The sequence below is a fragment of the Ursus arctos genome, unplaced genomic scaffold (assembly GCF_023065955.2).
Source record: "Ursus arctos isolate Adak ecotype North America unplaced genomic scaffold, UrsArc2.0 scaffold_24, whole genome shotgun sequence".
Taxonomy (NCBI): Eukaryota; Metazoa; Chordata; class Mammalia; order Carnivora; family Ursidae; genus Ursus; species Ursus arctos.
The window spans coordinates 24875216-24898519 of record NW_026622919.1 but is presented as its reverse complement, the minus strand read 5'-3'; the positions used below and the strand labels follow the sequence as shown (position 1 = coordinate 24898519).

At 60.8% G+C, this 23304-nt stretch overlaps 2 protein-coding genes across 7 annotated transcripts; both read right to left on the bottom strand.

The window, feature by feature from the left end:
- Window positions 1–1030: 1030 nt before the first annotated feature.
- Window positions 1031–8951, bottom strand: SPATA20 (spermatogenesis associated 20). 4 transcript variants are annotated; one of them, XM_044389298.3, is made up of 17 exons: window positions 8838–8926; window positions 7998–8117; window positions 7690–7869; window positions 7489–7553; window positions 7189–7343; window positions 6959–7102; window positions 6653–6854; window positions 6139–6269; window positions 5934–6038; window positions 5632–5706; window positions 5325–5534; window positions 5051–5243; window positions 4567–4735; window positions 4058–4269; window positions 2498–2697; window positions 1564–1644; window positions 1031–1393 (listed from the first exon to the last, which is right to left on the bottom strand). In XM_044389298.3, exons 3-17 carry the CDS (start codon window positions 7812–7814, stop codon window positions 1223–1225), a joined length of 2238 nt encoding a protein of 745 aa, XP_044245233.2. In that variant the 5' UTR covers window positions 7815–7869; window positions 7998–8117; window positions 8838–8926; the 3' UTR covers window positions 1031–1222. The 4 variants fall into 4 exon arrangements, with proteins under 4 accessions (XP_044245233.2, XP_026368932.1, XP_044245234.1 ...); XM_026513147.4 differs by lacking the exon at window positions 7998–8117 and having other exon boundaries at window positions 8838–8951; XM_044389299.3 differs by lacking the exon at window positions 7998–8117 and having other exon boundaries at window positions 7210–7343; window positions 8838–8951.
- Window positions 8952–11468: 2517 nt separating this feature from the next.
- EPN3 (epsin 3) lies at window positions 11469–22560 on the bottom strand. 3 transcript variants are annotated; one of them, XM_057318202.1, is made up of 10 exons: window positions 22277–22560; window positions 18503–19179; window positions 17479–17597; window positions 16677–16757; window positions 16166–16297; window positions 15138–15225; window positions 14401–14670; window positions 14108–14222; window positions 13741–13973; window positions 11470–13531 (listed from the first exon to the last, which is right to left on the bottom strand). In XM_057318202.1, the coding sequence occupies exons 2-10, from the start codon at window positions 19038–19040 to the stop codon at window positions 13197–13199; spliced, it is 1911 nt and encodes a 636-aa protein (XP_057174185.1). In that variant the 5' UTR covers window positions 19041–19179; window positions 22277–22560; the 3' UTR covers window positions 11470–13196. The 3 variants fall into 3 exon arrangements, with proteins under 3 accessions (XP_057174183.1, XP_057174184.1, XP_057174185.1); XM_057318200.1 differs by lacking the exon at window positions 14108–14222 and having other exon boundaries at window positions 11469–13531; window positions 13741–13971; XM_057318201.1 differs by lacking the exons at window positions 14108–14222; window positions 22277–22560 and adding an exon at window positions 20715–21272 and having other exon boundaries at window positions 11469–13531; window positions 13741–13971.
- Between the last annotated feature and the right edge of the window lie 744 nt (window positions 22561–23304).

The following is a 23304-nucleotide window of genomic DNA, read 5'->3' as shown; positions in this document are numbered from 1 at the left end:
CCACCTGACCTTGTTGGCCGGAGCCCTAATCCCCTCCAGATGGGCCGGTGGCTCGCACCGAGGGCCCAGCTGCCGGTCAAAGCTGAGCCTGGTCCTACTGACCATGTGTGGCGGTGTGTGACCATGTGCAGACCCTGCAGTGACAGTCCAGTCTCCCACTTCTCCCCAGTGCTGACGTCCTCACAAGCAGCAGTCCCATCTGAGTCTCCTCTCGAGCAGCCTCTTCTGGCTGTCTGTGCTGCTTGGCTCTGGGGCTGCAGGGGTGCCCAGGCTCAGCAGACCCCTGAAGGGTGTGGGGAGGGAGATAGCTCCTTCGCCATTCCCCGCCTGTCAGCCCCATCCCACTACCCCTGCCCTTCCCGAAGCATGCGTCCCAGTGCCTTCCCGGAGGTGGAAGCTAGATGGGGTTTCTGGGGTCTGTAAAGATGCGGGCGCCAAGGGCAGGACTTGTGAGCATCTGAAGGGACAGGAGGGGGTCTCAGAAAAGTACCAGCTTTCCCTGCAGTAGGAAGGACTCAGATTTAGAGAAGGACTTCCAACCCGATAGATGTCCCAAGTGACGGAGCGCCCTCCTTGGACTGGTCTGAGTGAAAGCAGGGGCACGGACAATATGACCTCCTGTGGGGCGGCCTTGGCTCCATCCTGGGGTAGGGCTGGGGGCTGAATGGACACCCCAAAATAAACATCCCTCGTCCTAAGAACAGCAGCTCCCATATATACCAGAGCTTATGCAAATGTCACCATTCCATAAAAAATAAGCGCTCATATAAAGCATCCCCTTTCTCTTCCCAGCTTAAAACAGGAGACAGTGGGAAGGGGAGGGCAGGCCCCTTTCCGAACCCCATGGAGGGCCAGGATTGGCCTTTCCCCCCCAGGGCAAGTCCGCACCCCAACCCCCACCCCCAGTGGTCATTACGGGCCCCCTGCCCTGAGTTTAAGCTGCAATGACCACGACTGGGCAGCATCACTGGCGAAGGCGGAGGGGTGAGCTGGAGGCCCCCCTCTCACAAGCAAGGCGGAGGCCCCGAGGTTTCCGCGGGACGCTGTTAGGTTTATTCCAGGATGAGTGGGTGCCCATGAGGGGAGCGGTGAGGATGGCCAAGGGCACCTGGTGACAGGGTGCCCAGGGATGGCCGCAGCGTGTGCAAGACCCTACCGGGCCTGAGTCTCCGGCCAGCTGGGAAGCTCGGCCTCCTGCCCCCGCCTGAGGCGGCCGAGGCAGTCACTGGTGTAACAGTTTCCGTAACTCATTGGGCTCCGTGATGGGCATCGAGCAGGCTTGGTTCTCACACACGTAGGCCGTGGCCCGATCTTCCAGCCGCCGCAGGGTACTGAGGAAGGGCAGCTGGCGGGACAGGAAGCTGGAGGGGTCTCCGTTGGCCAGGATCAGCACCTGTGGGAGCAGCAGAGTAGACGGTCACCTGGGGGGCCCTGGGACACTGGTGGGGCCCATGGTGGCTTTCTGTTCCGAGGCCTCCAGAGGAGGGGATAGTAGAGAGGTGTGGAGGGGCGGGGGCCTGGGCAGGGGAGTTGGAGGTGGGGGTCGGGCTCACAGATTCTAACCTTGTTAGGGATGTAGATGGAGTGCACACACTGCAACAGAGCCTTGGTGTCCTTGGCCTGGGGGTCTCCACAGATCACGATCTGGCCAGAATCAAAAGGGAACTCCAGAGTCGGGTGCAGGGAGCCGGACCCAGGCCTCCCCGAGGTTCCCCGTGCTCCCTCCGCTCCGCGCTATAGCCCCAGGAAGGAGCGCAGACGTGGCTCAGCGGCCTCCAGACCAGCTGCCCGCAGGCTGCCTCAGACGCAAGCTCAGCAAGCGGGGACGTGGACACACACACCCAGGACACACAAAGTGACGGTGTCCTACACAGCGGCTGAGATGCGAACACGGGGAGACACCCCCCTAGGTGCAGACACCAGCTCACGACACACACACATACGCACAGAGAGATGCGGCAAACATGCAAATACAACCTGAACATAACCGCATACACACGCCGACAGGCGAACACGGACCGCGAACGCTCACCGGCACGCGCTCAGCAGCCTGCAGACACAGTCGCACACATCTAGACATGCACACGCAGCAAGAACGCCAGGAGGGGCTTGCACGCAGATAAGCACAGGGCTGCACTCACACCGACAGACCCAACCACACAGACACACCAAGACCTACAGAGAAACCCTTCACCAGCCCCAGGGACGCATCTCTAGCCCCCGCTGCCCGCCCTCCATGCGCTGAGAGCCCCAGGAACAGCCCATGCCAGAGGCCTGGCTCCTCGGATGCGCGCTCACTCGGACAGCTCCGCCGCGTAGATCAGCTCATAGGGATATCCCCATGCGACACCTGCACACATACTCCGAGATGGCCACGCACTCACAGACCTGAGCTCTGGGGGACAGCCCCAACCCGCGTCCCCAGCCCCCACTGCAGCCCCAGATCCCCTCCCACTCAGGGTCCCAGCGCAAGCCCCTGCGCACCCCCCACACATACCTGCTTGAGGGTCTGCTGATGGGCTGAGAGGGCGCGGACCATCTCGGGCAATGCCACGGGGACGCGGCGCATGCGCTCAGAGAAGGCGGTCAATAGGCACACACACTTGTCCATCCAGTCTTTGTGCCCCGTAAAGCCGTGCAGCCGAAGCAGATTGTGCGCCGACACGGAGTTGGCACTGGGCTCCGCGCCATCCTGGTCTGCAGAGGGCAGCGGGGTGGGGGCGGTGAGGGAGGGTCGCTGAGTCCCGGGGCCCTGCCCCAGGACTATGGCCACAGTGGTGGGGGTTGGGGATGGGATGGGATGGGAAAGAGTCCACCCCCCTGCCCAATCCTGCCCCAGCTCTGATGGGAAGGCCAGCACCAACAGTTGCTGATCTTTTGCTCTCGGCCATTTACCCCAGGGTGAACGTTTGGCCTCCCAGCTCTCCCGTCTCACTGTGGACTCCTCAATCCAGCCACCCAGCTGCTCAAGCCAGAGTGCCATCATCCTTGCCCTCCCCCCCCCCCCACTTCCCACTTCTAATCCACCCGTAGTCTACTGGACCTGTGGCCAGAGTAGACCTAAATCCCATCACTTCTCCCCATCTCATTCTTCTAGCTTGTCCACGGCCAGCCCTCACCGGGACTGAATGCCACTAACGGCCTCCTAACTGGTCACCCAGGTTCCCCTGCTCCCTTCTGAAGGTCCCTTGTCCACCTTCAGTCAGAATGATATTCCTAGACCTAACCAGACCAGATCACAACCTACTTAAAACCTTCCAAAGATTTCCACTCCTTGCCACACCTGTAAGACCCTGCAGGGATCCAGCTTTGTCCACGTGGGCGCCTCCCCTCCCCTGGCCTCGGCCCCATCCTCCTTTCTCCAGGCTTCTCTAACCCTTGGCTAAATGACACCTGTCCCAGGTTTGTTCCGCCCTTCCCCTAGCTGAGTTGGGCCCCACTGTTCTTCTCTCTCCAGGTCCTTTCATTCCTTCGGTTAACATTTATGGAGCACATGCCACGTGCCAGGCCTACACTAGACTCTGGGAATGCAAAAGGAAGAGGAAAAGTCTTGCTCCCCAGGTGCTTACATTTGAGTTGGGAGACCATGAACAGAGCAGACGCATCAGGTGATGGTGAGCCGTACTAAAAACGGAAGGGGCCAGGCACCTACTTCTTGATGGCGCTCACATTGTAACGACCCATCTGTGCATGCGCTCTTGTATGAGTCATTACAGTTTACTAGCTGTTTCCCCTGCTCCACCGTATTTCGGGAGGGTAAGCCTCGTGCGATATGTGAATCCGGCCACGCCAGTCACTGCCACCCAGTGTGCTACTCGGAATATGGCTGAGTTCATCTCTATACCCAGCCTGGAAGTTAGTGCCAACGTTAGCTCTGTTTCACACATTAAGAAACTGAGGGTCTGGAATAGAATGAGCCCCACTCCAAGTCAGGTGGTTAAAAAGGGGTGGCAATGTGAACCCACGCTGGCTCTTCACCACCAGCCTGTGCTTATCCTTCCTGCAGGGAAAACCAAGCCCTCACTGGGTCCACGTCAGCTCCACACCCACCACTGACCGTCCTTCAGACGCAGGGGCAGACCAGCCCCCAGTTCGGCCTCACTGCAGAAGTAGCCGCCGCCGCGGGTGTCCCAGAAAAGCCTGTCCTGCGTGTCCTGCAGCCGCAGAGCCCACTCGAGCCAGGAGCTCTCCTGTGAGGCCTCGTACAGGTCCAGTAGGCCCCGGACTACAAAGGCGTAGTCTTCCAGGAAGCCCCAGCAGGGCGGGTTGCTGGGGGGACAGGCATTGGGGAAGGGGCTGGAGACGGGCCCCGGGAAAGAGGGGCTTTCCCAGATGAGGCCCTTGGCCAGGACCCTTTCATTTAACCGTCAACGTCTAGGTCTTGAGTGGGTACCTTTAGCTGATTTCCCGGGTGAGTAACTGGGCCCAGGGAAGTTTAGAGCTCACTGCGAGTGGATGGCAGAGCTGGGATTGAGGCCTACCAGGAGGCTGAGGGGTAGGGAGAGGGGCAGAGAGAGGCCTGGGATGCCCAGGGAGACAAGGCTTCCAGGCTGCCCCACCCCTGACCTGTGCTCCACGGTTCCCCCGGGACCCGCGTAGCAGGTCCGCATCAGGCGGCCTCTGGCCACGTCAAACATATGCCGTTTCAGGAACTTGGCACCATTGATGGCACAGGTGATCAGCCTTTCCAGGCCCAGGACAGCCCCAGTCACGGCATAGCCAGACACCATCAGTCCTGGAGGGAAGAGACACCGGTGGTTGTGAGAAGCTAGCTGGGCCCTTCCAGGTACGGCCGTGCCGAACCCCTCCCCCCCAAGCCTTGACACCTCTCTGGAACAAGGAGGCGAATGAGTAAGAGCTCCTGCCCCCTGTGTGTGACCTGGAGTGGGTCACTTAAGTTCTTCAAGCCTCGGTTGGCTCATCTGTAAATTGGGGATGATACACCGGATAAAGGGAGAACTGATATCTAGCAGGTGCCTGACATCTAGAAGGGGCCTCGAGAAAGGTAACTCTGTAAACGGGGATCAGGCGTCAGGCATGGCCACCCCACCGTTCCAGGCGGCCAGCATCTTGCTGTCCAGGTGTGGCTTCGGCCGATGTTTCCGGGCCTGGAAGAGCTTCTCCAGTCCCGTGTTGAGCAAGGTCCGGACAGCATCCACGTCCAGGCCAAAGCGGGCAGCGGTCAGTTCCAGCGAATACCGGACAGTCAGCACATTCTGGCCCTGCAGCTCCCCCTTGGGGTCCTGAGGAGAACAGCCCTTGTGAGAGGGAGTCCCCTCACCTGCGGGGCCTCAGGACCCCTCCCCGGCCGCAAGCATCGTCACCTGACTGGGGCTGATATTGCCAGCCTCCGTGAGCCCGTAGTGCTTCATGAGGAGCTGGCCCGAGGTCAGGGGCTCAGTGGCACCCAGCACAGGCTCAGGAAGGAGCTGCTGGACCTCTTTCACTGTCCACACATAGAAGGCACCCTCTTTGGGCCGCATGCCCCGCTCTGGGGGGGAGTCTGCGTCTTCTGCACTATAGAAGCCTCCAGACTGTGGGGAGAGGAGAGCTGGCTGGCCCCAGCCTTCAGGGCAGCGGAGGCCCCAAGCCCTCCCGCAGCCAGGCCCGCCTGCCTCAGTGGACACACACCCGATGACTCAGGTTCCGAGCCACGTACTGCAGGATGCCTTTGGCAACGTCGGAGTAGAACTCGTCCCCGGAGATCTGAGGCGGGAGGAAGGAGACTGTGAACAGAGGTCTCTGGGATGGCCTGGGTATAGAGAGGACAGTCAGCATTCTCCCAGGAGGGTGGGGAGGGAGCCTGGGCACATGGGAGGGAATCGGGGTGAAGTTAAGGGGCAGTTCCAGTCCCCAAGAAAGTCCCTGGGGGGGCAACCAGAGGTAGGTGGACAGGCTAGGTATCCTTGCCCTGGGCCGGGTTCAGGCGTCACCTGGAAGGCCTGCGTATAGGCCACCGCGAGCTGTGCCTGGTCGTACAGCATCTTCTCAAAGTGGGGGATGTGCCACTGGCGGTCAGTGGAGTAGCGGTGGAAACCCTGTGCCAGGCAGGACATGGGGCTGGAAGCCGACCCCAGCCTCTGCCCCCACCCCACTGCCTCCTGCTGTCCCTCCCAGGGAATGCCAAATCCGCCTCACCTGTCCCACGTGGTCTCGGATGCCCCCGTTAGCCATCATTTTCAGGGTGTGCAAGGCCATCTGTTGGGCCCGAGAGCCATCCTGGGTTAGTCGATGGCTGAGCCAATAGGAGAACAGGAAGTTCAGGATCACTGTGGGCACCAAGAGCACTTGGGTGAGAGCATGGGGGACACAGGGGAGGGGGCAGAGATCCGGGTGATCGGGAGGCCTCTGGCCAGGCTGGGGTTAGGATTTCACTCAACAGGCTGACTTCCAGGACAAGCTGGAGGTTAGGAGGTCAATGGTCAACACGGAGAACAGAACAGCGTTACGCAGGTCAGTGCCATGGGGTTGCCACTCAGACCACAAATTAGGTCTTCACGAGAGAGCCACTGGCAGGCGTGGAGGGGAAGGAGCTCAGTGGCCAGTCTGGAGAGCAGGCAGTTAATGACCCAGCTAGGGGTCAGAAAAGATGGGCCGGACAGGCGTCGAAGGGCTGGGATGTGGGTGGGGCAGGCATGGAGGGGGCACGGACCCGGCGTGGGGAACTTGGGGGCCTCCGCAAAGCCACCGTACTCCTCATCATAGCCCTCATCCAGCTGCTGGAAGCAGCGGCTGTTCATGGTGGCGGCAGAGGGGGGCACCTGCCGGTCGCCCATGCTGATCTCCGAGCGGGCCAGCAGGGCCGTGGTGACACGCTGGCTGTTCTCCAGCAGAGTGGTCTTGTTCTGTTTCCACTGTGGGAGGCAGGGGCGGACCTGGAGGTCAGCAGACAGTGGGGGCCCCTCGCCCTGGTCCCCCCCAGTCCCCACCCCTCTCCACTCCCTGGGAGCACACCCACCTGCTCCCGTATCCTCAGCAGCACCGTGCGGAAGCCAACTCGGGTCAAGCCATCCTCAGGGGGAAAATAGGTGCCTCCCACAAAGGGCTGGAGGTTGGGAGTCAACCACACATTCATGGGCCAGCCCCCACCGCTGCTGGTGGCCTGGCAGAGAGAGGGCGAGGGTGAGGGGAGCGGCCCCCTGTGCTCGGACAACCCCCCCCAGCCCGATACACGAGGAGACTGCTCACTTGCACAAAGGTCATATACACCTTGTCCACATCCGGCCGCTCCTCCCGGTCAACCTTCACGCTGACGAAGTCCTCACTGAGCAGGCGGCCAATCTCCTCGTTCTGGAAGGATTCCTCCTCCATCATGTGGCACCAGTGACAGGTGGAGTACCCCACTGGAATGGGGCCATGGTGGGCCGGGGGGGAGGGGGGGTACCAGTGACTGGTTGGTGGTTTCCTGGGAGGCCCCAGGCCCAGAGGACCCTTCCCTTCTCCACTCCTGCTCCCTTCCTCCCATCCCAGGGAAGGTGGCTATGTTACCTGAAAGGAAAATTGGCTTGTTTTCTTTCCTGGCCTTGTCGAAGGCTTCCTGCCCCCAGGGATACCTAGGCCCGGCACAGTTGGGCATCATTCACTAGCCCCAGGATGGGTGGGATGCAGGGGCAGGGGGGATGCAGGAGGGGCTGAGAGCCCTGTTGCCTCCCCCGGGGTGGGGGGAAGGGCATCAGGAGTGGTCCTCACCAGTCCACAGGGTTGTAAGCATGTTGCAGGAGGTATGGTGACTTCTCATTGATCAGGCGATTGGGAACCTTCTGGAGTGTGGATGGGGAGCAGCTGGTCCGGCTTCCCTTCCCTCCAACAGGCATGGGCACCGTACTGCTGACAGTCACACTTCGGTCCTTGTCCCGGGAGGAGCTACCCCTGGCACGGGCAGGGGGTCAGGTGAGGGGTTTCCACCCACCTCCCCCAGGGCCTACCCCAGATGCCCACACCACTCCATCTGCCCTCCATCCCCTCTCCCGGAACCCCCTGCTCCCAGCCCAACCCACCTTTCTGAACCACGGGGGAGACCGTGGCCTTTGTGCTCCCCCTTGTGTTTTTGGGGGGGGTGAAGGAAGGTGGCTCATTGGGGGCTCCCTGCCAGGTTAGTCTCCCCCAACCTCTCGGACCTGGCGGTGGGAAGGATGATGACTGTGAGGTCAGGGTGAGTCACAATGGGCAGAATGGTCCTTCAGTCTCCATTCTCCCCCCCCCCCCACAGGGCCCCTCCTGTGATGGCTGCGCTGGAGGTGTGTCTCCGGCCGGCCTGGGTTGGTGATCTGGGCGGCAGGCTGCCAGCTGCTGGTGGCTAGACAGGGCAAGAACTGGATCTGGGACTGGACCGGGTGAGGGGCAACGAGAGGAAGATCGACACTAGGGACCTTCTCACTCAACATGCATCCCCTGGGTACCTCCATGAGGCCACACCCCCAGGCTGCCCAGGGAGTCAGAAACTGGCTCAGATCTCAGGGGGCTCAGCCTGGGAGACTGGCAAGCAGGGCAGACCTAACTGACAGGCCCCTGCAGCCGTAAGCACTGTCACAGGTCAGCCCAGGGTGCCGCTGGATAAGGACCCTTGGTCCAGCATTGGGGTTCAAGGAAGTCTTCCTAGAGGTGGTGTCAGGAGAGTCCCCGAGGAGCTAGCCCTACGGCAGGAAGGGACCCAGGAAGGGACCGGGAGACAGCGGAAGGAGGGCATTACTGCCTGGGCCAGGTCGCGGGAGCAGATTGGAGTGGGGAGGACGTAGGAGGGGTGGCCACGGGGCCACTGGGGACCAGCACAGTGACAACCGGTCCCGGGGCCCTTCAGGCGCAGGGCTTGCCGCAGCAGCCGACTCACCCACCCATACCTGCGGCTTGCGGCGAGGCCGGGCCCGGCGCGGGGCAGCGGGAGGCCGCGGCCCAGCCGGGCCCTTGCGCCCAGCATGGCTCCTGCTCGGGACGCTGCGGACTGGGAGGGAGGCCTGCAGGCTGCGAGGGGCGGGCCAGGGCACCTACCCAGCCGCTGGCGGGTCTTCTCCGGGAAGCCCGGCCGCCGAGTGGCTGGTCTCCGCGCGCCGCCCGGTGGCCGAGCGTGGGATTGCAGCCCGTGCAGCGGGGCTTAGGAGACCCGCCAGGGCGCGGGTCTATGCACAAAATTGGGCGGACTCAGCTAGACCTAAACCAGCTGCTGCGGGAGGATCACCCTCATGGGAAGAACATGCAGGGTTGTGAAGGTGTCAGGGCCGTGGGATGCCAGAGGCTCAGCTCATTTTATCCAACCCTTGCCCATTTACAAATGGGAAATGAGGGGTGAACAGAAGGCAGTGCTTGTCCAGACCCACCTGGCCAGTGAGCTTGGGCTCTGCCGCTCCATCTCCAGACCCTGCTCAAATCCCACCCACTCCAAGGAGGCTTCCCTGAATAATAACGATGAGCCAAAGTCGTGTCCTATCATGTACTTTACACGCTTGTCTCATTTGCTACATTCAGCCAATATTTATTGAGTGCCTACTGCCTGCCAGGCACTCTGCTTAGATACAATGGTGGGCGGAGACAGACCAGGCTCCTGCCCCTGGGTTGCTCAGTCTGTTGAAGGAGACAGAAGTTAATCTGACAGCCACACACATGAATGTACAACCACCCACTGTGCGAAGTGCCATGACTAAGTATAACCAGGAGCCTGGTCTGGTGGGAGAGGCGAGGCAGGAGGTTTCCCTGAGGAAATCACATTTGTGTAGCAGCCATGGAAGAACAAGAGGATGGGGTCCAGAGAGCACATGGGGGGAGTGCTGGGGAAGCAAGAGGAGCAGATGTGCAAAGGCCCTGTGGCATAGCAGTGAGTCAGGGCTGAGGCATGAAGGCAGGCACGGCTGCAGGGCAGAGAGCAAAGGGAAGAGAGAGATAGGAGAGATGACGCTGGGAGTTTGGAGGGAGGGCAGGCATCCAGGTCCTGGAGGGACTCAAGAACTGTGAGTTAGGAGTTTGGGTTGTTGATGAGAAGAGAAACAGATTGAAGGGCTTTGGTCAGGGGAGTGACCCTGCACATTGGAAAGGTCCCTCTGGCTTCCTAGTGGAGAATGGACTGGAAAGGGGCACAAGTGGAAACAGGATCGGTTAGAAGGCCCTGGCAGGACCCAGGGGAGATGGTGGAGGTCTACACCTGTGAAGGGGAGGTCGTGAGGGGAAGGTCTTGAGGCCTGTGGAGGAGGAGACATCCTCAGGATTGGCCGTGAGGGAGAGGGAGGGGCCAAGACTGGTTCGCAGAGCAGGGCTTACGCTGAAGGGTGAGGCCATTTGCTGAGGAGGGGGCACAGAGAGGCTCGGGGTTGGGGGGGGTTCATGAGGTCATTTTTGGACACGTTGGTTGGAGGTGCCCTTGAGATGCAAGTGTGGAGAGAACGTGGAGAGGAGAGGTTGGTGGGAGGAATGGGGGGGTTCAATGCGCGGACAGTGCAGGCATGGAAGGGCCCATCCAGGGAGCAGCAAGAGGAGAGAAGCAGACTCAGGTCCGGGCTCAGGGAATTCAGGAGCGCACCCATGGAAGACACAGAACGACCGGAGGGTCAAGGGAACACCAGGAGAGGGTGGTGTCCCAAAGGCAATGGGACAGACAGTTGTAAGGAAGAAGGGTCCTCATGGTCGGGTTCTGGAAAAGCCAACTGGGATGGGACAGAAAAAGGCCTACTGGCTTCAGCAACATGGGGGCCGTTGGGTGGGCTTGGCAGACATTAGAAGCCGACTGGACTGGGTCAGGAGGAGAGGAAAGAAAGGGGACAAAGAGAGGTAGCATGGGCGCTTGATATGAGGGGAAAGATGGAAAGACTTTCAAGATGGATGAGGCCCATTATGGCAAATATCAAGGGGAAGGATTTGGTTGAGAGAAGACAGTTGAGGACGTGAAGGAGAGAAGAGATCTCTGAGAAGGCTGGGGTGGTGGCAGAAAGGTTAGCAGGCCAAGGGTCTGGTGGGTGCTCCCTGGAAGGAATGAGATTAAGATCAGAGAACAAGAAGCCTGCCTTGAATGTGAAGGAATCTGGGGTGATAACAAGCCCAAAAGAGTGACCATGGGTTAAGGGTAGCTGAGAGGCCAAGGTCGTCCTCCTGAATAATGGAGTCACGCAGGGTTAAGCAAGATCTGGGTGAGGAGACTGTGAGCCAAGACCGAAGCATGGTGGGGTGAGGTGGAGCACAGCCCCGGGTGGAGAGCAGGCAGGACGGCTGAGTGGCTCCAGCCTCCAAGAAGGAAGGTTCTGACAGGAGGCAAATGGTCCAGAAGTAGCTATGGGGAACAAGGCTACCAACCTCTTCTCTGTGGGGGTCAGGCAGCACCCCTTGGAAGTCCTCAGGCAAGTAAAGTCCACAAGGGAGAGCCAGTATAGAAGAGGGGGGCCCAGGTAGGGGAGGGGCGACGGGTGAGTCAGCAACCAAGTATGGAGAGCTCCCAGGCGTGTGTGGCCGAAGGGAGATGGGGGCTGGACTCTGGGCGCTGCCTGGCAAGACCAGGAATGAGGGGTATGACGGGCTCATTGCTCACGGGTAGTCTCTGAAGAGGGTGGGCCCTGGGCCAAGTGGACACTGGCTGGGAGGAGCCACAGAGCAACCTCCTGAGGAAGGAACTCTGTTCCCATTTGACAAGTAAGGAAATGGAGGCAGAGTCATAGAGAGGTTAAGTAATTTACTCAAGGTCAGGGAGCATAACCACTTATTACTAAGTGATTATTATTATTATTAAGTGCAAATCTTGGAGCAGAGTTTTGAACTCTGTCGGTCTGACTCCGAAGTAGGGCTCTTGTCCATCCTGCCTGTAACAGCCATGGTAGGTCTCCCTCCCTCCCTCCAAAACAAAACAAAACACCAAAGCAGTTCCCTTTCCCAGTTCCCCCTTCCACTTAAGAAAGAGAGCAGAATCAGATCCTCCCCCATTTTGGTGTTTCTGGTCTACAGAAGGCTGTTTCCCCTCAGGGACCCAATAGGGGGTGAGGGCTGGTAGCAGGGCCAGACCCTGACCCCTGAGGACAAATCAGGGTCCGGTGGTCTAGTGGTGGGAGAGCATTGAGGAGAAAAGGAATGGGGGTCACCATGGTGGCCCTCGGGTGAGGTACCATGCCCTGCCCCTCCCCTTGGGTCCTCAGACCCGACCTAAGTCCCCCAGGAGGAGTCAGGCTCTCTGGGCAGGGCTGAGATAGAATTTCTTGCCCTGGTGAAGGAAGGCGGGGGAGGGTAGAGCCAGATTTAAGGTGACTCAGTAAAACAAACGAGCACAAGGGCTCCAGGACCCGGCTTGTCTCCCCACTGAGTTCTGAGCTCTTTGGAGGCTGTGGGCTTAGCAATTCTTGGATCCCTCCCAGGTGAGCCCAGCACTTTGTTCACAGCAGGTCAATATTTGCAAATGAAACCTGGGGCCCAGCCTGGGAGCTCGGGGCTGTGGAGCCAGTCTGAATCCCAGCCCCAGTCCATGCTAGCTCTGTGACTTTGAGCATGCCGCTTAACCTCGCTGAGCCTGTTTGCTCACCTATAAAATGAGAGCAGCACCAAGGGCTATGCGCTTGGTTTAATGCTCTCCTGCCCCCATTTTGAAATTCTTAATTTGGAGCAAGGGCCTCGCCTCTTCATTTTGCACTGGGCCCCACAAATTATGTAGCCAGTCTCGAGTGGGAATAGTATGATCTACCTCGGAGGGTTGTTGTAAGGATTAAATTAAATAATCTGTCTAAAGTGCTTAGCACAGAACGAGTGCGCAACGAATGGGAACACCTGCCTGCTGTTCCCTGCCGTGAGATCATCCCCAGTGCTGATCTGTGGTAAATGAATGAAATGAGAGAATGAGTGAGAGCCTGGGGAGCATCTGGAAGCGAAGGTGCCAGGCTGTGGGGGTTGTAGGGAGAGTGGGAGCATTTGTGTGCCCCACACTGCGGAGCACTTGTTTCCACGGCAGCCGGAGATTCGCGCTGCGGTCCTGACCCAGCCGCCACGCCTCGCAAAACGTCCGCGTGGTGGGAGCTGAGGAAGCGGGTTCCAGCCTTTAGGGCGCGGGCGTGGTCTCGGCCCCGGGGAGTCGTCAGTGTCCCGCTCCAGGAGCTCCCGAGGGGCTGCGGAGGCCGGGCCGCGGGGCGGAGTCTCAGCCGTTCCGGGCTTCCCGGGACGGGTCTGGGGTGACAGCCCCGCCCCGCCCCGGGGGCGGGCCCTCGCGCGCATGCGCCGGGCGGCGGGGCGGGGCGGGGCCGCGCTCAGAGGAAGGGGTTGGTGCCGGCCTGCGGGGGCGGCTGGAGCGGCCCGGCGGAGCCCGACGTGGGCAGCAGCGGCTGCGGCAGGCTCGCGGGCGGCGGCGTGAAGGCGCCCGCCTGCGGGAAGACGCTGACCGAGGCCGGGAGGGTCACGCCGGCCGGCACGCTGCTGAGCGGGAGGGGCAGGGAGGCACTGTAGGTCATGGAGCCCAAGGGCGCCCCGACCGGCCCGCTGGCCGCCAAGCCCAGCGCCGGCGACCCGGTGCGCATCTGGTTCAGGGTCGGCCTGCCCTGCTCGCCCGCACCGAACGGGTTGGTGGGGGATGGAGCGCTGAGACCTGCGGAACGAGAGTGGGTGGGGAGCTTGGAGCGCGCCAGGGGACACAGCCCTAAATGGGGCGGGGGGGAGAGGGAGTCAAGATCTGGAGTCTCAGAAATAGGGAAGAAGAGTAAGATTTTTAGGGCAGGGGCTCGGCTCTGAAAAGAGTGATGGGGAGAGCAGGGAGTCCCCAGTGTTGAGACCCGGTGGGGACAAGGGGTGTCCTACCTGTCAGGAAGGGGTTTCGGGTCTTTGCGGCCTGGGGCGCCTTGACTAATGAATCAAGGTTGACCAAAGAGGAGGCTGAAGGGCCCAGGAAAGACTCTGGAGTACGGCGTGCTCGGGCCTCCTTGCTGGGCTCGGTTAGCGCTTCCCCCAGTACACCTAGGTCAAAGGTATCTAGCTCCTTGGTGTCATTTTGCTTGAAACTGGGGATGGGGTCTCCAAACAGGTCCAGTTCTGGAACAGAGATGATAGAACTCATTGGTAGGGAGAGGGAATGGTCATTCTGTGGGAAGAAGAGGACAGAGGTCACCTCTGGGTGGGCCCCTCATTCCCCAGAGCTGTATCATCCCCTGCCTCCTCCTGCTTATCCACAGGACTGCTGGGCTTCCCAGAGGGCAGGACCTGGGCACACTCTGGCCCCTCCTTGGTCTCTGTGGATACTGGAGGTTTGGCAAATGGGTCAAAGGGTGAGGTACCACCTAGAGCTGGCCAAGGAGGAAGAGGGAGAGGAGGTGGGTTGGCAAAAAGGGCAGGCACTGGTCTGACACCTTTCAGGCAAGCAGTCCTCTTAACATGGACAGAATGTGCTGCCCCTTGGCACTGGAGGGAGGGGACCCAGAAGTCCTCCAGCCCTTCACCCACACCCTCTGGCCCTCTGCTTACCAGGTGCACTGGAGGTGTCCACAGAGGCCCCCCAAGGGTCAGCCCCAGTGTCGGGGAGTTTGTGGTGGGGGGAGTTCTGTGCCCAGAGGTCTGTGGAAGGGGGTCTGGCGGGCAGCACTGGGGTCCGGCCCCAGGGCTCAGAGGAGGAGAGCATAGGGGGCAAGTCCCAGGGCTGGCTTCTGGACAGGGCACTTCCTGAGGGAACAGGAGACCAGGGGTCTGCAGAAGGCCCCCAGGAGGAGCCACTGAGCTCTGTGCTCGGCTTGAGACCTAAAACAGGAAGAGCACAGACATGACCTCAGGCCCACCTTTACACCCAGTCCAGGGCCCTTCCCAGTTACCCAGACCAAGTTGGGAGGCCAAGGGTCCCATTTCACAGCTGGGATGCTGCCTCAGGATCCACCCAGCAAGCTGGAGCCCATACTGAGCAAGTTATGCCAGGAGCCTGGACTCCCAGGCCTGGGCAGCTCTGGTCACCCTCCCACTCAGGGAGGGGCCGGGACAGAAAAGCCAGGGTGACCAGGGGAAATGAGAGAACATCTCTGAGCTGGGCTCTTCAGACGTGCTCTCCCATCCCTCACTACAACCCCGTGTCCCAGAGGAAAGCTGAGGCTCAGAGGGCTGAGTGACTTGCCCAGTGGTCCTCAGCTATGGGGAGGGGGGTGCCAGCAAGCGGCTGGAAAGGAAGGGGCTTTCTGGGGCCAGCCTGGGAACCTCTTGCAGCCCTGCGTGCCCACCTGGGATGTCCCATGGGTCAGCGGAGCAGTGAGTGGAGGGCAGGGCTGGGGTGGGTGCGAAGATGTCTGCCAAGTCCAGGATGGAGGACTGTGGAGTGGGAGAGGCAGCCATGGCTCAGAAGTGGGCGAGACCAAAGAAAGGGCGGTCCCTGGCCTGTCTCCCTCAGTCCTGTTCATTCTCTCCTTTATTCATTTCACAAACATCTACTAATGATCCCTCACCTCTGTACAGTGTTTTGCAGTTTATAAAATGTTTCCTCATCCATTTAGTGCCGGATTTTCATAACAACCCTGTGCAGAAGGTAGTGCGGGTAGTGGTGTGCCCATTTTACAGATGCGCCACTTGAGGCCCAGAGAGGGGAGATGCTTTGTATGAAGTCACACAGCTGGGGAGAGGCAGAGCTGGGCTAAACCCAGGCCTGCCTGACCTCTTCCTCAGTTGTCCTGATCCCCAACCCATCAGTAGTAAAAGACAAATTTGATGACAAGTCTGCCCTCCTAAGTCAGAAAGTAGCCACCGTGAGCATGGGCAGAAAGGGGATAGAGACATCCTAAGGGTAGCATGCGGCACTTTGGAGGGTGGCTTTGTTCCCAGCTGCTACCCACTCCCCTATGCTTGGAAAGTATGTGTATGAGCCCAAGATATTGTCAGTACCATGTGCCTGAGTCTGGCCCTGCCAGCTGCTTCCACAGCATCTCATAATCCTACACCGCCAGAGGTGGAGCTGTCCAACAAAAGGGGGAAACTGAGGCCAGCAGTGATGTGCCCCAAGTCAGAGTAGCAGCAATCCAGAACCTGAATCCTGCGGCCTCAGATCAGGATTCTTTGTATCCCCCTTCGCTGTCAGCTCAGTGATCAGCCTGTGCAATCTGGGACTAGGGGCTACTGCACCCCTCCACTCTCATTTTCATTGAATAAATGCTTAAACAGCACTTACTAAGTATGAAGCATGGTTCTAAACTCTACAAATATCAACTCAGTTCATGTCGCAGGCTCGGTCAGCCCATGCGCTGCAGCCCCTCCCTACCTGGCTGGTTTTCAGCTTCTCATCCTCCTCCTTCTTCTCTTCTCTCTCCGGCTCTTTGTCTTGCCAACGGCGGACCATGGCCCCAGTGCCATTGGCCACAGGGGAGTCATCTCCCCGCCAAGACCTCACCTCCTGCAGAAGGCAAGAGGAGTGAGGATAGCATGAGCCTCCCAGGCTGGACTTGAGGGGACTGGAGCTGAAGGTGAGAAGAGTGCAGTGAGAGAGAGGTTAGGCACAGCAGAACCACTGGGTGAAGCGGGAGGAGCCTCGTTAGTGCCTGTGTAGCACCTGCACCAGCCCCTGCACCTGCACCTACTCCTACACCAGCCCCTGCTCCTGCACCTGCACCAGCACCTGCTCCTACCCCTGCACCTGCACCAGCACCTGCTCCTACACCGGCACCTGCACCTGCTCCTACACCAGCACCTGCACCAGTCCCTGCACCAGCACCTGCACCTGCACCTGCACCTGCACCAGTGCCTGCACCTGTGCAGGACGCTCGGCCCACTACCTTCTCATGCTCCTGCCGGCTCAGACGCAGAGCCAGCTGCAGCTGCAGATCCTCATCCCTGTGGGAGGCTGGGGGGACCGGCTGTGAGGGAGGAAGAGAGGGGTGAGCAGGGCCCAGTGCTCCCACTCCCGGCTAGGAGGGCAACATAGCCCGGCAGAGGGAAGGGGATGGAGGGAGAAGTGCCCACCCTGAGTGGGTGTGAGCGGCCTGCCCCCAGGCAGCCAGGTGGGTGTGGCCTTCCCCCTGCCGGGATCTGCAACCAGTTTCAAAATCCAAAAGATTGATCCTTTTCTTCTCAGTTCCCTGAGTGCCCCCAAGCCCTGCTATGTGAGGACCAGCTGCTTCCCGCCCAGTCTACCTGGATCCACAGAGGTGATGGCAGAGAGAATGATATTGGCGGGGGGGGATCCCTGTCCTCCCAAAAGGACAGCTGATGGCAGGGATTGTGGGGTCAGCCTATCTCTGTGTCTCTCAGCACACTCACTGCTTCCCTTCCATGGGACCACAGCAGGCCCAGAAGACACACACTACCCTCAACCCACCAGCTACTCACTGCCCGTTCTAGCCCCAGCCAGAGGGGACTGGAGGCAGGTAGGCAGTCCCTGTCTGAACAATCGCAGGGACAAGGACAGGCCCTGTGCTGTCCCTGGGAGCCATACTGGGGTCTTGGGGCCCAAAGTAGAGGAGCCTAGGAGTCAAGGTGTGGGGCATCTGGGTACCCTTCCTTCCTCCCTCTAGCCCCCCCCCCACATGCCACCCCCAGCCCAGCTGTGGGGCTTCCCCGGCTACCCCAGGGCCTCACCTTCTCAGCCTCCTCACGGCTCATGGCCAGGGCCAGCTGCAGCTGCAGCTCCTCTTCTCCTGACGTCTGGGGCCGGGCCTGCTCCAAGTCGGAGGTGTAGCGGGGGGATGAGGAGGAGGCTGCAATGACCACCACCAGCTATCACCGGCTCTCGTGGCTTCTGTAACCACAGAGGAGCCCGCGCCTCTCCCCTCCCCCTCCCCAGCAGGAAGCTAAGGCTCAGAGAGGGAAACTGAGGAGGAGGGAAACAACTGGCCATTGAGGGCTCCAGGGGACCAGGCAGCGTGCCTGGCACTTTGTGTAAGATTTCCCATTCCACCCCCATCAGAGATTCCAATCTCTCCTTTACAGGGTTGCCTGGCTGGGGTCCTGAGGGAAGACTCAAAGCCAGGTCCCCTCGTCCAGGTCCTGCACTCTTCCAGTGGGGTCCCATCCCGCCTGGGGTCCGGTGAGGGGGGAGGGTTCGAGGTTCCAGTCAGTCAAACCGGCATGCCTTCAAGGGCTTTACGAAAGGAGGGCCCTCCTGAGGACCCCTCAGACCCAGGAAGCCCACAGTGGGGCAGGGAGGAGAGTCGAGAAGAGCTCTGCAGCCACCCCCGTTTTCAAGGACAGTGTCCTCGAGCAGGGGGTCACTAGGAACGCCACTGATGGAGTGCTCTGTGCCACGTGGCTGGGCACAGGCCCAAGGGCGTTCCTGGGGCTGGTCTCACCTAATTCTCACATCCAACAACTGGAGTAGATAAGATTCCCCCTACTTCACAGGTGAGGAAGCAGAGATTCAGAGAGGCGGCCGTCTAGATCACTCAGCTGGAAAGGCGCAGAACGCAGCCTGCTCCCGGACTGACCGCAGAGTCCGGCTGCGGCTCCCTGACCAGCGGGCAGCATCCCGCCGCGCTCTGCGCTCACTGGCAGGGCCCTGCGGCGCCAGGCATCTGTCTTCCAGTGCTCCCTTCCTCATCTCCCTGAGTGCTCGTGACATCCCTCGGAACTCGGGCCGCACCCCCCGCCCCCGGGGCTCACTCACAGTTGTAGGAGGACGGGGACCCGCGAGAGCGGCTGAGGCCCAGCTGCCCGCTGCCGATGCCCGCGCCCTCCAGCGCCATGCGTTCCTTGGTCTTGAGGGCGTGGGTCCGCTCCTGCCGGAGGCGCTCCTCGTCCTTGAGCAAGGCCATCACCTGCTTGACCTTCTCGCGCACGTTGACGCCCTGGTCCTTGCCGTCACGGTCGATGTACTGGAAGTCCTTGAGCGTCTGGATGGTGTAGAGGTTCTCGCGGCACTGGTGGGCCACCCGCTCGGAGCCCGTCTTGAGCAGGTAGTCCAGCAGCGTCAGCGCCTTGTACACGTGCCGCCAGTTCTTGCCGCTGTCGTTGAGCCGCCGCCACAGCATGCCCATGACCTCGGCGAAGGCCACTGTGTTGAAGGTCAGGTCGGCGATCTCCGACATGAGCGAGCTGGGCGGGCCCCACGGGTCGTTGCTGGTGGCCTCGCGCACTTTGACCTCTGCCTCCGAGTAGTTGTGCACGATGTTCTTGACCTGACGCCGCAGCGCCGACGTCGTCATGGCTGGGGACTTGGCGATGGGCGGCCCCCGCCCCAGCTGGAGGTGGAGGGCCGAGGGCCACCGTCTCGAGGTCACAGTCTCCAGAGATGGGCCGCCGTGCTCTCAGCAGGGCGGCTGCGTCCTTGGGTTCCACATGAGTCTGAGGAAGAGAGGGACGGAACTCAGGGGCGGTGGCCCGCCTCGACGGTCCCGCAGCCACGGACTGAAGGCCTGGCCAGGGGTCCCCGCGGCCAGGAGCAGCCTCTGGCAGGCACTTATTTTTATTTTTCTTATTTTACATAGAATTCGGCAGGCACTTCTAGCGTCGTGTGCTCATTGCTCATCACAGTCGCACTACAAAGACGAGATCGTTATTACCTCCGGTCACAGACGGGGAAGTGAGGGTCACAGAGCTGGCATGAGCCATGACCTACCCCAGCAGACACCCTCCCCCACCTGCCAGCTCTTGCCCTTAGCGAGACACACGAAAGTCACCCCCAGGAATGCCAGCCCGCCCTGCTCCTGCTTGGCTACGGCTCCCATTTCTGCCGGGATCTAGCTTAGGACGTGTCCTTTCCAGCTCCTCGGACCCCATTCTCTTCCTTTCTCATGGCGTTAGTTTGCGCACCTTAATTCATCCAACGCCTAGTCCCTGGGCCCTTCTCTGAGCCCGACCCCATGCCAGGCACAGAGCACAAGTCCTGGCCCACACACATCCAGCTGCAGGGGCAAAGACGATTCAGTCGAGCATGGGCATGCCCAGGAGCACCCAAGCTAGGAAAATCGGGGGGACTTCCCAGTGGAGGTGACGGCCAGAGATCTGAAGGGAAGGTGAAGCTGCAGGGTGAGAAAGGGTAGCTCAGAGGGAATACTTGAGCTGGGCCAGAAGCCTAGAGAGGAGAATGGGGCAGGAAGGGGGGGCCTGCTTCTCAAAGAGACCTAGCCACTGTCACCCCTGTGGTACACACCAGAGCACTGAGGTCAGGGAGGGTCGTGGCCTGCCCACAGTGGCATGGTGTACAGGCGGCAGAGCTGGGACAAACACCTAGGTCTCTAGAAGACGAATCCCATACTTACTGTCAGGGTTACTGGTTTTGTAATTAATTCATCTGATTGCTTTATTCAGTCCCATCTTGGCCAGAATGTAAGCTCCCTGAAGGCAAGTCTGGCCTAAGCGCCCCAAACCTGAGGCCTTGGGTGTGGGGCAGACCCCTGATACCCCAGCTGAGGGGGAAACAGGGTCCACCCGCTGCCCTCCCCACCCAGCTTCAGGACTAGGCCATCTGGGGAAAGCAAACCCAGGTTCAAGACAGAAAAAGGTTCTCCCAGGGCCCTACCAGAAACCCAAACCAGAATCCCCCTGCCACAGCTGTTTCTCTGGTACAGGTACACGCACACACAGACACACACAGGCTCGACCCACAGAGCCTCCACAGCACCTGTGAACCCCCACCAATACCACCACCACCTCTCAGCTCTACCCTGGGTCTCAGCAGGAGTCAGAAGATGCCCATCCTGCCCTCCCCCATTTGGACTTTCCTCCACCCAGCCCTGCCAGCCCTGGGCTCAGTTCAAAGCAGCCAGCAGGCCTTGGCAGGCTTCTTCAGGGCCCAGGTGCCTGGGAGAGCTTGGGCCCAGAGGAGGGGATCCCGTGGGACAGCAGGAGGATGGAATGCTGGCTGAAAGGCTGCCTACCTTCTGCCTGCTGTCTGTCCGTCCAGCCTGGCAGGCCTTCTGTGGAGATGCCACGGCCAACGCTTGTTTAACTCTTGCCCTCCCCCTCACTAGTGACTCAGACCTGTCTTTACCTCCCCAACCAGTGGGCTGGAGGGTGGCAAGAGTCAAGATGAGAAATAATTGTGCGCCACAGCCCGCCCTGAGTGCATGGCCCTCCCAGTGCTGGCCGCAGAAACCAGCAGAACCAGTCAGGCATCCTGACTCCACCAGCAGCCCTACCAGAGCCTGGCTTCCCTGGTGCTGCAGCCCAGCCTGGGGTCCTGGGAGGGGCCCCGCAGCTCGCAGCTCGGAGCCTGCAGCCCTGCCTGGACTCTCCTTCTAGAGGGGGAATCGGAGGAGCTTTCTCTGCACACCTTTGCCAGAGCTGGGGCAAGGGATGGATCAGAAGCCTCTGGGAGGTGCCTGGACTTCCCTCTCCTAAAGTTAGAAGGGACAAGGTGCGGAGGAAGAGGGGGCAGGGTGAGCCCCAGAGAGCACGGAAGGGAGGGAGGAGGAAAGGAAGGAACGAAGGAACGAAGGAACGGGAGAGACAGCTGGGAGCCCTGCCAGCGGTGTTACAAGCCCAGGGTTTTATCGAACACAATATGCCCAGAAATAAAAGGGAGTGAAACAGAAACCCAGCAGCCAGTGGCGGCAGCGGCAGGCCCGGGCGGGCGGGTATGGAATTACTGCAGTGACCTTGAGCCAGACCCTGGCAGGTGGAGGGAAGGACACTGAGAAGGCAGAGCCTGAGAGGCTCATTCAGAGATGGCGGGGGCGGGGGGGGGGGGCAGAGGCAGGAGGGTATGGGGCAGAGTGGGGAGGGGCCGGCTGGGGGGGCAGGCCCTGGGGCACAGGTCTCAGCTCTCTCCTTTATATAGGGTGCCAAGGAACCCTTTACAGGGGTGAGGGGGGTTCTTTCCTCAGGACTGGGGAAACTGTCAGGGCTAAGGAAGTAGAGGGCAGCCCCAGAGCAGGGATTCAGGGAGAAGGAAGGAGCTTAGATATGTTGAGTCACGTGCAAGAGTTTGTCCAAAGTGTGTGTGTGCCCCACCAGCCCGGAGCGCCTCCTAGCCTCCGCTATGACAGCCCCAACCTCTGCCCCGAATCAGGTCCGCGGGAGCCACAGGGCGGGGAGCCGAGGGAGTGGGAGTGAGTAACTCCAGCCGGTGGAGGGACAGGTGTGAGCTGGAGCTCTAAGCTTAAGTCAGCCCCGGGTGGTTGCGTCCTGGGACCCTGGAAGGAGGTGGGGGCTGCCCTGAGGCTGGAGGTGCAACAGGGGCTGAGGAGCAGGGGTGGGCAGAGGAGGATGGAAGTCTGTGGAGAATGCCACCAAAGATGCTGGTCCCAGGGTGGGGAGCCAGCCTGAGTCCTGCTTCCTGGGGGCCGCAGGGAGGGAGAGGGAGGGGCAGCAGGCAGGATGCCTCCAGGATCCTCTGTGGCCCTGTCCTCCTCCTCCCTCTCCCTGGAACCGGGGAGGAAGGCAAAGCCCCAAGCCTTCCCTGAGAGGCACCCCCGCGGCCAGGGAGGGGCCAGCTTACCTCTGGTGCAGGCTCCCTTGGCCCCAGCCCCGGGACCTCAAGCGGCCTCTGCAGTGACCTTCCGACCCGCGTGGCAGGGGCACAGCACAGCCTCGAGAGCGTCCCCAGGGCCATCCACCATGGACCCTCGTCCTGGAGATGCCCACCCTCTCCCAGGAGGCTCAAACCCCTTGGAAGGGTGGCGGCAGGGTCCCCAGAGTGGGCTGCAGCTCTGCCTCTTGCCTGCCGGTCTTGCGGCCGCCCAGCCGCCAGGCAGCACTCAGCACTCGCAGGAAAGTTGCTCGTCTGGCCCGGCCGGTCTGCCTCAGCAGTAACAGGACACAGGAGGAAGCGCAGGGCTGGTTAACCCCTTCCTGCTGGCCAGGCGGGAGGCACCTTCGGAGGCGGGAGGCCTGCCTGCTGCCTGTCCCCAGGAGGTACAGATCCAGAGCCAGGGCTGGTAGCCCACTCCCACCCTGCAGCGAGTTAACCCTTCCACTGCCTCAACAGGAAAGGGGGGTGGGGGGCTTCAACACCCACCCCACTCCTGCCCATCTCCGCTGGGCCAGGAAAACCATTCCCCCCCGGGGGGGGGGCTGGCCTTTGGTGGGTTTGTTTTCTGTGGGCTCCAGCTGGCCCCCTCAGCCACCCTGAAGGGGCCATCCAGGCTCCAAGCGTAACCCCTCTCTGCCTCTCTGAGGAACAGAGAGACCTGCTCTCTCCAAAACTCCTCCCACTCTCAGCTGGAGGGTGCTGAGGCCCTTGAGGGTTTTGTCAGAAGCGCCAAATGCAAAACCAAGCAGGTGGGAGGCTGCGGCCAGGACCCCAACTCCGGCCCCCACTTCTGCTCCACCGGCACTTAAGGCAGTGAGCCCAGCGTTAGCCAAGTTGCTCTTCAAATTCTGGAAGCCTGGAGCCCACCGGGCACAGGAGGTCTGGCCCAGAATGATGATTTTGGACAGAAAGCCATTCGGGTACCGAGTCTGAGCTGACAGCTGACTTTCCTTTCCAGGAGCCCCCTCTTGTCCACTTCCCATTTCTCGGAGCAA

What these genes read in the sequence shown, in the direction of transcription:
- SPATA20 (XM_026513147.4), bottom strand. Translation starts at nt 8,914, where the DNA reads ATGCTGGGCGCAAGGGCCCGGCTGGGCCGCGGCCTCCCGCTGCCCCGC. An exon ending in CCCCAAGTTCCCCACGCCGG is followed by an intron (nt 6,270 to 6,652) that starts GTCCGTGCCCCC and finishes TGGTGCCCACAG; the next exon opens with TGATCCTGAACTTCCTGTTC. An exon ending in GCCCCTGCGTCTGAAGGACG is followed by an intron (nt 2,698 to 4,057) that starts GTCAGTGGTGGG and finishes TGCCCTCTGCAG; the next exon opens with ACCAGGATGGCGCGGAGCCC.
- EPN3 (XM_057318202.1), bottom strand. Translation starts at nt 19,040, where the DNA reads ATGACGACGTCGGCGCTGCGGCGTCAGGTCAAGAACATCGTGCACAAC. An exon ending in AGAAGCTGAAAACCAGCCAG is followed by an intron (nt 15,226 to 16,165) that starts GTAGGGAGGGGC and finishes CCCACTCCACAG; the next exon opens with TCCTCCATCCTGGACTTGGC. An exon ending in GGGAAGCCCAGCAGTCCTGT is followed by an intron (nt 13,974 to 14,107) that starts GGATAAGCAGGA and finishes CATCTCTGTTCC; the next exon opens with AGAACTGGACCTGTTTGGAG.